This window comes from Salmo salar, chromosome ssa13, assembly GCF_905237065.1.
Source record: "Salmo salar chromosome ssa13, Ssal_v3.1, whole genome shotgun sequence".
Taxonomy (NCBI): Eukaryota; Metazoa; Chordata; class Actinopteri; order Salmoniformes; family Salmonidae; genus Salmo; species Salmo salar.
This window is the reverse complement of record NC_059454.1, coordinates 5885945-5901281: the sequence shown is the minus strand read 5'-3', so window position 1 is coordinate 5901281 and position 15337 is coordinate 5885945. Positions and strand designations below refer to the sequence as shown.

The window sequence follows — 15337 nt, the reverse complement described above, 5'->3', positions numbered from 1 at the left end:
AAAACTGACATTAGAAGTCTTTAAAGGTGGTGGCACATTACTGCCATCTAGTGGATATATTTTTGTTGTACAACATTTCTTTTTACATTTTCAGTCATTTAGCACTCTTATCGAGAGCGACTTACAGTAGTGAATGCATACATTTCATACATGGCCCCCCGTGGGAATCGAACCCACAACCCTGGCATTGCAAATACCATGCGTTGCAAACACCATGCTCTACCAACTGAGCTACTCGGGTTATTCTATAAATACACTACAATTCAGCCATATTTGAGACTTGATTTAGGATTAAATAAACTAATTTCAACCCATGTCAGATTTAAGAATATTGGATATCTTATTGTGCATACAATACCAACACATATAGTGCCTTCGGAAAGTATTCAGACCCCTTGACTTTTCCCACATTTTGTTACGTTACAGCCTTATTCTAAAATAGATTAAATAGTTTTTTCCCCTCATCAATCTATGCACAATACCCCATAACGACATCACAATACCCCATAATGACATCACAGTACCCCATAATGACATCACAATACCCCATAATGACATCACAATACCCCATAATGACAAAGCAAAAACAAGTATGGTGGTAGCAGCATCATGTTGTGGGGATGTTTTTCAGCTGCAGGGACTGGAAGAATAGTCAGGGTCAAGGGAAAGATTTTGATATTTTACTTTTATTTAACTAAGCAAGTCAGTTAAGAACAAATTCTTATTTTCAATGACGGCCTAGGAACAGTGGGTTATCCAATGCTCTAACCACTAGGCTACTTGCCGCCCCGCTGCCAAGATGAACGGAGCAAAGTACAGAGAGATCCTTGATGAAAACCTGCTCCGGAGCGCTCAGGACCTCAGATTGGGGCAAAGGTTCACCTTCCAACAGGACAACGGCCATAAGCACACAGCCAAGACGACGCAGGTAAGGTTTTGGGACAAGTCTCTGAATGTCCTTGAGTGGCCCAGCCAGAGCCTGGACTTGAACCCGATCAAACATCTCTTTAGAGACCTGAAAATAGCTGTGCAGTAACGCTCCCCATCCAACCTGACAGAGCTTGAGAGAATATGCAATGGGAGAAACTCCCCAAAAACAAGTGTGCCAAGCCTGTAGCGTCATACCCAAGAAGACTCGAGGCTGTAATCGCTGCCAAAGGTGCTTCAACATAGTACTGAGGTAAGGGTCTGAATATTTATGTAAATGTGATAGTTTAAAAATGTATTAGCAAAAAAAACTATTTAATCCATTTTAGAATAAGGCTGTAACGTAGGAGGTGGTAGTGCAGGACCTTGAGAGCATCATGTCGACTGGATAGGGCTGGTTGAGTGACTGAACTGTGTGAATGGTCCTGTTGGTGTGGGTGAGAGTGCCAGACAGAGAGTGGACAGAGACAGAGACAGAAAGACACAGAGAAAGACAGAGAGAGACAGAGAGAGTGACAGAGACAGATACACATAGAGACAGAGAGAGAGAGAGAGAGAGAGAGAGGATAGGAAAGGGAGAGATAAGAAATAATGTGTGTGTGTGTGTGTGTGTGTGTGTGTGTGTGTGTGTGTGTGGGGGGGGAATCAGTAACCAAGTAATATTAGGCTGGTTCCACATCATTGATCATCAACCCCCCAAAGGGGTATGTACAGATGTAGGATCTTAATTTGATCATTCAGCAGGAAAATAATCCTGCAGCAACAGAAAATGTGAATTATTGTGTGGATTATAAATCATTTACATTTTTGTAAGAGTTTCTATATTTTTTGTTATGGTAAATCAAGTCTGGCATTCTAAAGTGGAAATTCCAAATTTGAGATGCCTTTTAAAACCTTGAATACACTAAGTTTCCTTTTCCTGCAACAACAGGGTGATCAAATTAAGATCTTACACCTGCATTCAGAGAAGTAGGCCATTTGTCACAGCAATAGTCCTGTTCACAACTGAAGAGTATAGCCTATATCTGCCTTTCAGTGAGCAGGAAAGGGTGTTGTTGAAGTATACCCATACCAAAAAAAAAGTATTATATTAACTTACTGTATGATGGATCTACATGAAGTTCATGATGATCAGCTCAGATGCCATACTGTGCTTTTCTCCTGCGGTAACATTCAGAACTCACACACAGAGAGACATATATATATATACACACACACACACACCAGAACTGTCTATCGCTTAATTGGATATTATCGTATGAATTAGTAAAAGCTAAGTTAGCTATGCAAAGTGCCAGATAGGTAACCATTTACAGTGAACTGCTGAACTGCTGTTCATTATTTCTCAGCCAATAAACACTATCAGCCGACAGAAGATCTAGCTAAGTTAGCAACAGAGAGTAATAGAGAAATATGAACTTTCTGCAGCATCTTGTAAAAGGTTGAGGGACTAACTTAATTCCACTACCTACTACTAGCTAGCATGACTATAGCCAGTAACCAGGTAGGGCTAGCTAGTCAATAGCCAGCCCGCTAGCTAGCCAATAGCCAGCCCGCTAGCAAGTACAAGCCAACTTTTTTAAGTTGTTGTTGAGTTTGTTCTATTTACATGCTAACTTCATAACAAGTTCTGTATCTTAGCTAACATGAGTATTTGTATCTTCCTGTCCTACAGTCTAATACTTTCTTTGCACTGCCAACCTAGGCTGTAAACACCCCACCCTAAGCTTTGTGAATATTCTATGAGGGGGTGGGTACTTCCAGGTATGAACAAAATGAAAAACGGAAATAAAAAATGTAATAAACTGTGCTGTTATTTGTTTTTTCCCTTATTCCATGTCCAATTCTGACACTATAAATGAGAAAAGATGTCGATTTCGGATTTACTTTTTTCAAATTTAGAAACGAAAAACAACAAATTATCCGCCGTTTTCCGTTTTTACATTCTCCGTTTTCACACGGAAAACAAAATAACGAAACGTACATGGACCTACCAGAACCCCTCATTGGACGAGTAACATTAGGCTCCTTTAGTGCAATATTGGGCTAGACGAGACATTGTCTTGACAAGATTTATAAATTAATTGAGACAAGGTAAGTTCACTGCTATGCACTGCACATAATATTCCTTTGAAATGCAAAGACATTTCTCAAGAAGGAATAATTCTATGTGAAAAGCCAAAAAACGTTGTTCACTTTTATTTAGTTATGTTTTCATTTTTTAATGAACAAATAACACAATATACAAACATATCTTACAAAACACTTAATAACACAGCGAAAACTTTGATACTTAATTTTTTTTTTTTTTAAAGATTTAATACAAAATTAACAACTTTACATGGCTACATCAAACATGTCTAAAAAAATAAAAAATAAAAAAACAATAATAAAAAAAAACACCGGTATATAGAATTAAATACTAAATGCATACAAAACAAATAATAATAATAAAAATAATTTAAATTAAATAAATATAAATAAATCAAATTCCGCTCAGTGTTACTTTTCCATGAAGGCAGAGGATGATGTGACGTAGCCCATCGTGGGGGGGACGAGTAAGTTCTGCTTGCTGTCGATACAGAAGTTTCTAGACATATTTGAAAGCAGGGAAAATAACTTATTGAATAAGCGATTTTGTTATATATACTTTTTAAACATTTTTTTTTAAATCAAGGACAACCACGTTAACATCGCCGTTTCGATTGAGTAAGGTTTACTTTCTAGCGTGATGGTTCTTACCGTAGTGAATTTAAAACGTTAACAAAATGTTACCGTTAGCTTGCTAGCTACGTAAACGCGTTAGCTAGCAAAGGTTTTTAAACAACAAAACAACAATAAAAATATGTCGTCCTGGGATATCAGAAAAGTTCACTTGTACAAGTTACCACCAGTTGTACTGTGTGACTTCTCCCTCGTTATGGACAGTATCTCCGATGTGGACTGGGACAGATTCGGTAAGAAATGGCACTGACCGACATGCTAATAGTTAAATATAGTTTCAAAAACGATGCTAGTTAACTAGTTATGAGCTATGGCGTCCATGTTGATGGGCGTATTTCGACCGAACAGACGTAAAACAACAAAAACCTTGCTGAAGTAAAACAAACAAAAAAACAACGTCGCAAAATGTTTTTCGGTTGTGAAGCATGGGGACTCCCCCCTCGTCAGAGATTGGGTAACAGTAGGGATTCTTTATATATATATCTCTATATCTCTATATATATATTATATATCTCTCTATCTCTTTATCTCTCTATCTCTATATATATATCTCTATATCTCTATATATATATCTCTATATATATATATCTCTATATATATATATCTCTCTCTATATATATATATATATATCTCTCTATCTCTATATATATATCTCTCTATATATCTCTCTATCTCTCTATATATCTCTCTATCTCTATATATATATCTATATATCTCTATCTCTATATATATATATCTATACCACCTGGGTACACAGTGAGCGGTTAACCACCTGGGTACACAGTGAGCGGTTAACCACCTGGGTACACAGTGAGCGGTTAACTAGCTGGGTACATAGTGAGCGGTTAACTAGCTGGGTACATAGTGAGCGGTACCCAAAGTTTTTCCTGGCCACATCACCTAATAAGGAATAAACTCTGGGACCTCCAGTATGACCCTGTAAGCAGCGTTCAGAGTTTTTCCTGATCAGGAAGAACATAGCTGACGACATTAGTGCTGCTGACTGTAACTGAATTGTATTATTGGTGTGATTTGATCTGTAAACAATTATTGATTTCTATACCATTTGTTATTGGTCCTCCATGGCAGCGTCCCATGTGTTGACTGACCAGACTGACAGGCGTCTGGCCGAGAGGAGAGAGAGACGGACAGACTGGGTGATGAATCACTGGGCTCAGAGGAATGGAACAGTTGGAGAACTACTGAACTTGCTGGAGAAGCTGCAGCTGTTAAGAGCTAGAGATATCATCTTAAACTGTGAGTTAAACACTGACCTGGGCACAGACCTGGGCACAGACCTGGGAGTGAGTTAGACACAGACCTGGGCACAGACCTGGACACAGAACTGGGAGTGAGTTAGACACAGACCTGGGCACAGACCTGGGCACAGACCTGGGAGTGAGTTAGACACAGACCTGGGCACAGACCTGGACACAGAACTGGGAGTGAGTTAGACACAGACCTGGGCACAGACCTGGGCACAGACCTGGGAGTGAGTTAGGCACAGACCTGGGCACAGACCTAGGCACAGACCTAGGCACAGACCTGGGCACAGACCTGGGCACAGACCTGGACACAGACCTGGGAGTGAGTTAGGCACAGACCTGGGCACAGACCTGGGCACAGACCTGGGAGTGAGTTAGACACAGACCTGGGCACAGACCTGGGCACAGACCTGGGCACAGACCTGGGAGTGAGTTAGACACAGACCTGGGCACAGACCTGGGCACAGAACTGGACACAGACCTGGGAGTGAGTTAGACACAGACCTGGGCACAGACCTGGGCACAGACCTGGGCACAGACCTGGGCACAGACCTGGACACAGACCTGGGAGTGAGTTAGACACAGACCTGGGCACAGACCTGGACACAGACCTGGACACAGACCTGGGCACAGACCTGGGAGTGAGTTAGGCACAGACCTGGGCACAGACCTGGGCACAGACCTGGACACAGACCTGGGCACAGACCTGGGAGTGAGTTAGACACAGACCTGGGCACAGACCTGGGCACAGACCTGGGCACAGACCTGGGCACAGACCTGGACACAGACCTGGGAGTGAGTTAGACACAGACCTGGACACAGACCTGGGAGTGAGTTAGGCACAGACCTGGGCACAGACCTGGGCACAGACCTGGGCACAGAACTGGGAGTGAGTTAGACACAGACCTGGGCACAGACCTGGACACAGACCTGGGAGTGAGTTAGGCACAGACCTGGGCACAGACCTGGGCACAGACCTGGGAGTGAGTTAGACACAGACCTGGGCACAGACCTGGGAGTGAGTTAGACACAGACCTGGGCACAGACCTGGACACAGACCTGGACACAGACCTGGACACAGACCTGGGAGTGAGTTAGGCACAGACCTGGGCACAGACCTGGACACAGACCTGGACACAGACCTGGGAGTGAGTTAGGCACAGACCTGGGCACAGACCTGGGCACAGACCTGGGCACAGACCTGGGAGTGAGTTAGGCACAGACCTGGGCACAGACCTGGGCACAGACCTGGGCACAGACCTGGGAGTGAGTTAGACACAGACCTGGGCACAGACCTGGGCACAGACCTGGGCACAGACCTGGGAGTGAGTTAGACACAGACCTGGGCACAGACCTGGGGCACAGAACTGGACACAGACCTGGGAGTGAGTTAGACACAGACCTGGGCACAGACCTGGGCACAGACCTGGGCACAGACCTGGGCACAGACCTGGACACAGACCTGGGAGTGAGTTAGACACAGACCTGGGCACAGACCTGGACACAGACCTGGACACAGACCTGGGCACAGACCTGGGAGTGAGTTAGGCACAGACCTGGGCACAGACCTGGGCACAGACCTGGACACAGACCTGGGCACAGACCTGGGAGTGAGTTAGACACAGACCTGGGCACAGACCTGGGCACAGACCTGGGCACAGACCTGGACACAGACCTGGGAGTGAGTTAGGCACAGACCTGGGCACAGACCTGGGCACAGAACTGGGAGTGAGTTAGACACAGACCTGGGCACAGACCTGGACACAGACCTGGGAGTGAGTTAGGCACAGACCTGGGCACAGACCTGGGAGTGAGTTAGACACAGACCTGGGCACAGACCTGGGAGTGAGTTAGACACAGACCTGGGCACAGACCTGGACACAGACCTGGACACAGACCTGGACACAGACCTGGGAGTGAGTTAGGCACAGACCTGGGCACAGACCTGGGCACAGACCTGGGCACAGAACTGGGAGTGAGTTAGACACAGACCTGGGCACAGACCTGGACACAGACCTGGGAGTGAGTTAGACACAGACCTGGGCACAGACCTGGACACAGACCTGGGCACAGACCTGGACACAGACCTGGGAGTGAGTTAGACACAGACCTGGACACAGACCTGGGAGTGAGTTAGGCACAGACCTGGGCACAGACCTGGGCACAGAACTGGGAGTGAGTTAGACACAGACCTGGGCACAGACCTGGACACAGACCTGGACACAGACCAGGGAGTGAGTTAGGCACAGACCTGGGCACAGACCTGGGCACAGACCTGGGAGTGAGTTAGACACAGACCTGGGCACAGACCTGGACACAGACCTGGGAGTGAGTTAAACACAGACCTGGACACAGACCTGGACACAGACCTGGACACAGACCTGGGCACAGACCTGGGCACAGACCTGGGAGTGAGTTAGACACAGACCTGGGCACAGACCTGGGAGTGAGTTAGACACAGACACGTGTGCATGCATAGACGGATGGAGGGACGCGTGCGGGCACGGAGGGCGGAAGGAGGGACGTGTGTGGTCACGGATGGGCGGAAGGAGGGACGTGTGCATGGGGGACGGGGGGGGGGACGGAGGGATGCATGCAGTGACGGAGGAACGCGTACGGGGACGGACGGGCGGAGAAACACGGACGGAGGGACGGAAGGAAGGACGTGTGCGAGGACGGACGGAGGGATGCATGCGGGCACGGACGGATGCGTGTGGGGACGGACGGACGCGTGCCGGGACGGACGGAGGTACGCATGCGGGGAGGGAGGGACGCGTGCGGGGATGGAGGGATGGACGCGTGCTGGGACAGACGGCCCGGGAGGGACGCGTACGGGGGGGACGGAGGGAGGGACGCATGCGGGGGGGATGGAGGGATGGACGCGTGCAGGGGACGGACACCTACCTTAACTGTACACTCCAATCAGAAAAGCATGAGAAAGAGAAGCCCAGGTCCAAGGTTTTAGTGAATCATATTGTTCTTTATAATGAATGCTTCTGGAAGATAAGCTGTGTAATGGCTGCCGTTGTCTTAAATGTAGGGAAACCCAGTGGACATCGTCCCTCTTCCACTCCTCTAGCTGCTCCGCCGCAGGTTAAACTGGAGCCTCTTGTTCCTCCATCTCATCTCTTCAACCCTCCTCCTAAAGTCCATCCTACCAACACTCTGACTACTAAGGCTTACTCTCCGCCAGGTAACATCTCATTTACAACACTGATTATTAGAACACTTTTTACAGGATTTCACACTGCTTATCATATTTTACACCATAAAATTACATATAGGATCTCTGTGTTTTATAGGATCTCTGTGTTTATAGGATCTTTGTGTTTCTCTTGTTTATAGGATCTCTGTTTTATATACTGTTTCTAATATGTTCATAACACTGCTTGTGTAAGGTCTTTTATCATATTTTTCAGTGTGATCATTGATCCATGTAACCCAGTTTAAATTGCTGTGCTATCAGATCAGGTGGCAGTCTGTTCTCCACCTTCACTCGGACTGTTTCTCTCCCTCCAGGACTGATGTCTCTGCCCAAACCTGGCCCTCCACCCTCAGGGCTGAAATCACAGGACCACAGAGGGTCGTTTGTAGACCAACAGGTGACAGAAGCCATTAAGTAGCATTCAATCAATCAAATGTACACTGACTATACCAAACATTAGGAACACCTTCCTAATATTGAGTTGCACCTCCTTTTGCCTCAACAACAGCCTTAATCCGTCAGGGGACATGGACTCTACAAGGTGCCGAAAGCGTTTCCACGGGGACGCTGGCCCATGTTGACTCCAATGCTTCCCACAGTTGTGTCAAGTTGGCTGGATGTCCTTTTGGGTGGTGGACTATACTTGATACACACGGGGAAACTGTTGAGTGTGGAAAAACCCAGCAGCGTTGCAGTTCTTGACACAAACCGTTGCGCCTGCCACCTACTACCACACTCCCCTGTTCAAAGGCACTTTTGTCTTGCCCATTCACCCTCTGAAAGGCACACATACACAAGCCATGTCACAAGGCTTAAAAATCCTTCTTTAACCATGTCTCCTCCCCTTCATCTACACCACGATTTTGAAGTGACATCAATAAGGGATCATAGCTTGGATTCACCTGGTCAGTCTGTCATGGAAAGAGCAGGTGTTCTTAATGTTTTGTATACTCAATGTATTTTATAAAAACCCTTTTTTCACAGTGTTGACAGATCAGATTGAATCTTTTTGGCCAATAATTGGGCTGCTTGTGTAAACACAGCCTTTGAAAGAGGAGCCGGTATGAGAGAGGAACTATAGTCACTATTGTTAGACTCGGTTTTTAGATTCAGATGTAAAAAGCAGAATGAAATAGTTCACTCCCGGAAATGGTTCTAGAGCAGATCGAAATAATAAAACAGAACTAACACACATATATATTTAGAACAGTTCTATTTCTCTGGTAGCCCTACTCGTTCACGGTTACTAACACCGGTAGTAGTAGTACTAGTTCACGGTTACTAACACCGGTAGTAGTAGTAGTAGTAGTTCACGGTTACTAACACCGGTAGTAGTAGTACTAGTTCACGGTTACTAACACCGGTAGTAGTAGTACTAGTTCACGGTTACTAACACCGGTAGTAGTAGTACTAGTTCACGGTTACTAACACCGGTAGTAGTAGTACTAGTTCACGGTTACTAACACCGGTAGTAGTAGTAGTAGTAGTAGTAGTAGTTCACGGTTACTAACACCGGTATTAGTAGTACTAGTTCACGGTTACTAACACCGGTAGTAGTAGTACTAGTTCACGGTTACTAACACCGGTAGTAGTAGTAGTAGTAGTTCACGGTTACTAACACCGGTAGTAGTAGTAGTAGTAGTAGTAGTAGTTCACGGTTACTAACACCGGTATTAGTAGTAGTAGTAGTAGTTCACGGTTACTAACACCGGTAGTAGTAGTAGTTCACGGTTACTAACACCGGTAGTAGTAGTAGTTCACGGTTACTAACACTGGTAGTAGTAGTAGTTCACGGTTACTAACACCGGTAGTAGTAGTAGTTCACGGTTACTAACACCGGTAGTAGTTCACGGTTACTAACACCGGTAGTAGTTCACGGTTACTAACACCGGTAGTAGTTCACGGTTACTAACACCGGTAGTAGTTCACGGTTACTAACACCGGTAGTAGTTCACGGTTACTAACACCGGTAGTGGTAGTAGTTCACGGTTACTAACACCGGTAGTGGTAGTAGTTCACGGTTACTAACACCGGTAGTGGTAGTAGTTCACGGTTACTAACACCGGTAGTAGTAGTAGTTCACGGTTACTAACACCGGTAGTAGTAGTAGTTCACGGTTACTAACACCGGTAGTAGTAGTAGTTCACGGTTACTAACACCGGTAGTAGTAGTAGTTCACGGTTACTAACACCGGTAGTAGTAGTAGTAGTAGTTAGTCTGTATTTTTCTCATTAGTCTGTTGGTGTCTATATCTTTCAATAAGGGGTTGAGATCAAAGCAAAAAAATGGACGAATAAAGTATTGTTGTTCTTCATCAGTGGTCCATCTCCAGAGGTCCCCTGCTGTCCAGTGCTATGTGTTGGCCGTTTGAAGAAGTCCAGAGAGGAACAGAGGACTTCTCCCATGCCAAGCAGATAGGAGAGGGGGGGTTTGGACATGTGTACCGGGCTACCATGAGGAGCACTGACTTCGCTGTCAAGAAACTGAAGGAGGTATGCGACTTTGGTCTGCTCAGTCCTCTTCGGTGGTAATCATAGAGGGAAGAGATGGTTGATATACATAGATAGATCTTTATGACTGCCAACCCTGGCAATATATCTTGGAGTGTAAATGTTTCATATCAAATCAAAGTATTTGTTAACAGGATACAACGTGGGTAAAACTGTCCCAAGGAAATGCTTACTTACAAGGTCTTTCTCAACAATGCAGTGTTCAATATCAACTGGTAAGAAAGTAGAATATCCAGTAAGGATCATAAACCCTTTATACTCGTTGGGAATTGACCAATATGGATAAGGCTACATTTGAGATGTTTCTTATAGAAATATGAAAATGCATAACCATATATCAATTGAAAGGGAACAGTTTGTACATTATGTGAAACATTTATTAGACCAAGGGTGAGGACACAACCGTTTTCGATGACACAAGACTGAATCCAAACATTACACTGTTGATTTTTATGTGCATTTTACACTCATTTTACACATAAACCGGACAGTTTATTAGGTATAGCCATGTGGTACTGGGTCGGACAGCCTGAATTCTTCTGGGCATTCTAGAAGTTGCTGCAGATTGGATGGCGGTACATTCATGTTGCGAACAGCCGGTTCTGTCTCATCCCAAAGAGGCTCTACTGGGTTGAGGTCTGAGGACTGTGCAGCCCACTCAAGTAAACTTAACTCACGGTCATGGTTCCAGGTGATGTGTTTTTAATCTGATAGGAGTGGAACCCGGTGGAGTCTATAGCTGCAATAGCCCATCTGTGACAAGGACAGACGAGTTGTGCGTTCTGAGATGCCGATCTACACACCACTGTTGTACTGCTCCGTTTTTTTACCTGTTTGCGGCCCGCCTGTTATCTTGCACGATTCTTGCCATTCTCCTTTCGACTTCTCTCATCAACAAGTTGTTTTCACCCACAGGACTGCAGCTGATTGGATGTTAGTTTGTTTGTCGCACCGTTCTGGGTAAACCCTAGACACTGTTGTGTGTGAAAAGCCCTGGAGGCCGGCCGTACACCACGCTCAAGTCTCTTAGGTCACTTGTGTTGCCCATCCTAACAGGAACTGAATGCCTGTTTGCCTGCTTTATATTTCAAGCCACGGCTACGTGACTCACAGTCTGAGCAGGGTGGTGTACCTAACAAACTGGCCTGGAGAGTGTACATTTACTTAACTTTTTGCCGTATTTGTTGATCAAATGTGAAAATACTCTGGAAACATTCAGTAACATGATAAGAATATTCCTGGAAAATGTGGGGTAGGTGCAACATAAGATAAATGGCCACACTCCTCTTCAGTGTCTCTCATTGGCCACACTCCTCTCCAAACTGTTCACAGTTCCTAAATAAATAATTTCAATGCACTTATATGGCTCAGAAAGAGTCCACTATACTGAACAAAAATAAACGCAACATGCAATCATTTCAAAGATTTGACTGAGTTAGTTCATTAATGGAAATCAGTCAATTTAAATATTAATTAGGCCCTAATCTATGGAAGTCACATGACTAGGAATACAGATTTTTTTTTTTTTTTAAATAGGGGCGTGGATCAAAAACACAGTCAGTATCTGGTGTGACCACCATTTGTCCCTCATACTGCGCGACACATCTCCTTCGCATAGAGTTGATCAGGCTGTTGATTGTGGCCTGTGGAATGTTGTCGTACATGTCGATCCAGAGCATCCCAAACATGCTCAATGGGTGACATGTCTGGTGAGTACGCAGGCCATGGAATAACTGGGACATTTTCAGCTTCCAGGAATTGTTTACAGATCCTTGCGACATGGGGTTATGCATTATCATGCTGGAACATTAAGTAATGGCGGCGGATGAATGGCACGACAATGGGCCTTTAGGATCTCGTCACGGTATCTCTGTGCATTCAAATTGACATCAATAAAATGCAATTGTGTTAGTTGTCCGTAGCTTATGCCTGCCCAAACCATAGCCCCACTCGCCCACACGGCACCATACATCTGGTCTGCGGTTGTGAGGCTGGTTGGACTTCCTACCAAACTCTAAAACAACGTTGGAGGCAGCTTATGGTAGAGAAATTAACATTCAATTCTCTGGCAACAGCTCTGGTGGACATTCCTGAGGTCAGCATGTCAATTTTACGCTCCCTCAACTCGAGACATCTGTGGCATTGTTGTGACAACTGCACATTTTATTGTCCTTGTTCTCCCCAGCACAATTTGCACCTGTGTAATGATCATACTTTAATCAGCTTCTTGATATACCACATCTGTCAGGTGGATGGATTATCTTGGCAAAGGAAAAATGCTCACTAACAGGGATGTAAACTCATTTGTGCTCAAAATTTGAGAGAAGCTTTTTGTGCATATGGAACATTTCTGGAAACTTTTTTTTCCCACTTTACTTTTTGTTCAGTATATAAAAGGAGCTTTTGGAACTCCTAGCTGTGCCGTTGAGGAACTTGTTTTTGTTTGGAACACAACCCTGCATCCCCACCATCACACAATTACTGTTCACGCAATCGAGGGCATACAATTTAACACCCACCACCTGACAAATGCGGGTATGTTTTGTCATTGGCTGTTAAGATGTCTATTTCATTAGCCACGTAGGCGGGTAGTCAGGTCTCCACAGTGTGAGCATTTAACTCGCATTTGTGAATATAAAAAAATGGTCAAGTATGATCACATTTATAGTAAAATAAATGCTACCGGTAGTTGTTTTCAAAGTATTTCTGCCATTTTGTTTCGTAGTTGGTCAAATTGATTGCACACAGTCAAAGAACTATCAATCCTATACAGTGCCTTTGGAAAGTGTTCAGAAACCCCTTGATTTTTTTTCCCACACATTTTGTTACAGCCTTGTTCTAAAATTGATTAAATCGTTTTCCCCCCTCAATCTACACACAATACCCCATAATGACATCACAATACCCCATAATGACATCACAATACCCCATCATGACAAGCAAAAACAGGTTGACATTTTTGCATATTGATTCAAAATAACTCATATTTACATAAGTATTCAGACCCTTTACTAAGTACTTTGTTGAAGCACCTTTGGCAGCGATTACAGTCTCGAGTCTTAGGTATGATGCTACAAGCTTGGCACACCTGTATTTGGGGAGTTTCTCCCATTCTTCTCTGCAGATCCTCTCAAGCTCTGTCAGGTTGGATGGGGAGCATCACTGCACAGCTATTTTCAGGTCTCTCCAGAGATGTTCGATCGGATTCAAGTGTGGGCTCTGGCTGGGCCACTCAAGGATGTTCAGACACTTGTCCCAAAGCCACTCCTGCATTGTCTTGGCTGTGTGCTTAAGGTCGTTGTCTTGTTGGAAGGTGAACCTTCATCCCATTTTGGGGTCCTGAGCGCTCTGGAGCAGGTTTTCATCAAGGAACTCTGTACTTGCTCTGTTCATCTTATCCTCGATCCTGACTAGTCTCCCAGTCCCTGCTGCTGAAAAACATCTCCACAGCATGATCCTGCCACCACCATGTTTCACAGTAGGGATGGTGCCAAGTTTCCTCCAGATGTGATGCTTGGCATTCAGGCCAAAGAGTTCAATCTGCCTTTTACTCTGGAGTGGCTTCCGTCTGGCCACTCTACCATAAAGGCCTGATTGGTGGTGTGCTGCAGAGATGGATGTCCTTCTGGAAGGTTCCCCAGATCTGTGCCTCGACACAATCCTGTCCCGGAGCTCTACGGACAATTCCTTAGATATCATGGCTTGGTTTTTGCTCTGACATGCACTGTTAACTGTGGGACCTTTATATAGACAGGCGTGTGCCTTTCCAAATCATGTCCAATCAATTGAATGTACCACAGGTGGACTCCAATCAAGTTGTAGAAACATCTCAAGGATGATCAATGGAAACAGGATGCACCTGAGCTCAATTTCGAGTCTCAAAGCAAAAGGCCTGAATAATTGTGTAAATAAGGTAGTTTTTTTTATTTGTAATAAATTTGCAAAAATGTCTTAACCTGTTTTCGCTTTGTCAGTATGGGGTATTGTGTGTAGATTGAGGAAACCATATATATTTTTAATCCATTTTAAAATAAGGCTTTAATGTAACAAAATGTGGAAAAAGGGAAGGGGTCTGAACTTTCCCAATGCACTGTATATTGTATGTACATGTAGGCAGGGGTAAAAGTGACTGGTCAGTAGGATAAATAATAATAAATATGAACATCACTGAGTGTGCGAGAGTAACATTGTGCTTGTGACTGTGAATAGAGACCTGAGATACCTGTGTAATCGTCAGTGCAGGTAGTCCGTGGATGAGGGTGAGCAGCCATCGGTTAGCTGTTCACCAGTCTTATTGCTCGGAGAGAGAACCTGTCTTGGAGCCTGTTGTTTCCGATAACTGATGCTCCGATACCGCTTGCAAGACCGTAATAGAGAGAATAGTACATGGCTGGTGTGGCTTTAGTCTTGTTGAATATTCCGGGCCTTTCTCAGACAATGTCAACTGATGATGACTTTCTTATTATTTCTGTTTAAACTGGTCAGTAAATGTCATTTGAATGTTATAAATATATATATATATATATAGAAAATAAAGCCAGTAAAATGGTTTTTGTTATATTGGATCTTGTTCTTGTATCCCTTTGTAGAACTCTCCACTAGACTGGAGCGTAGTGAAGGAGAGCTTCAAGACCGAGGTGGAGAAACTATCACAGTAAGCTGACAATCTTAGAAGCTCTCCGACTTTTATCTCTGGCATCTCACTT

General features: G+C 44.6%; 1 protein-coding gene across 4 annotated transcripts in view; it reads left to right on the top strand.

The window, feature by feature from the left end:
• The first annotated feature begins 3473 nt into the window (after positions 1-3473).
• The window catches only part of irak1 (interleukin-1 receptor-associated kinase 1), a 32882-nt gene continuing 21018 nt past the window's right edge, over positions 3474-15337 (top strand). For 2 of the 4 annotated variants that reach the window (XM_014134274.2, XM_014134273.2), the window contains exons 1-6: positions 3474-3884; positions 4741-4908; positions 7957-8109; positions 8436-8518; positions 10440-10613; positions 15221-15285. In XM_014134274.2, the coding sequence (XP_013989749.1) occupies positions 3773-3884; positions 4741-4908; positions 7957-8109; positions 8436-8518; positions 10440-10613; positions 15221-15285 (755 nt within the window). In that variant the 5' untranslated portion in view covers positions 3474-3772. The remainder of the gene's footprint in view (positions 3885-4740; positions 4909-7956; positions 8110-8435; positions 8519-10439; positions 10614-15220; positions 15286-15337) is intronic. The other 2 variants (XM_045692842.1, XM_045692841.1) reach the window with 1 other exon arrangement.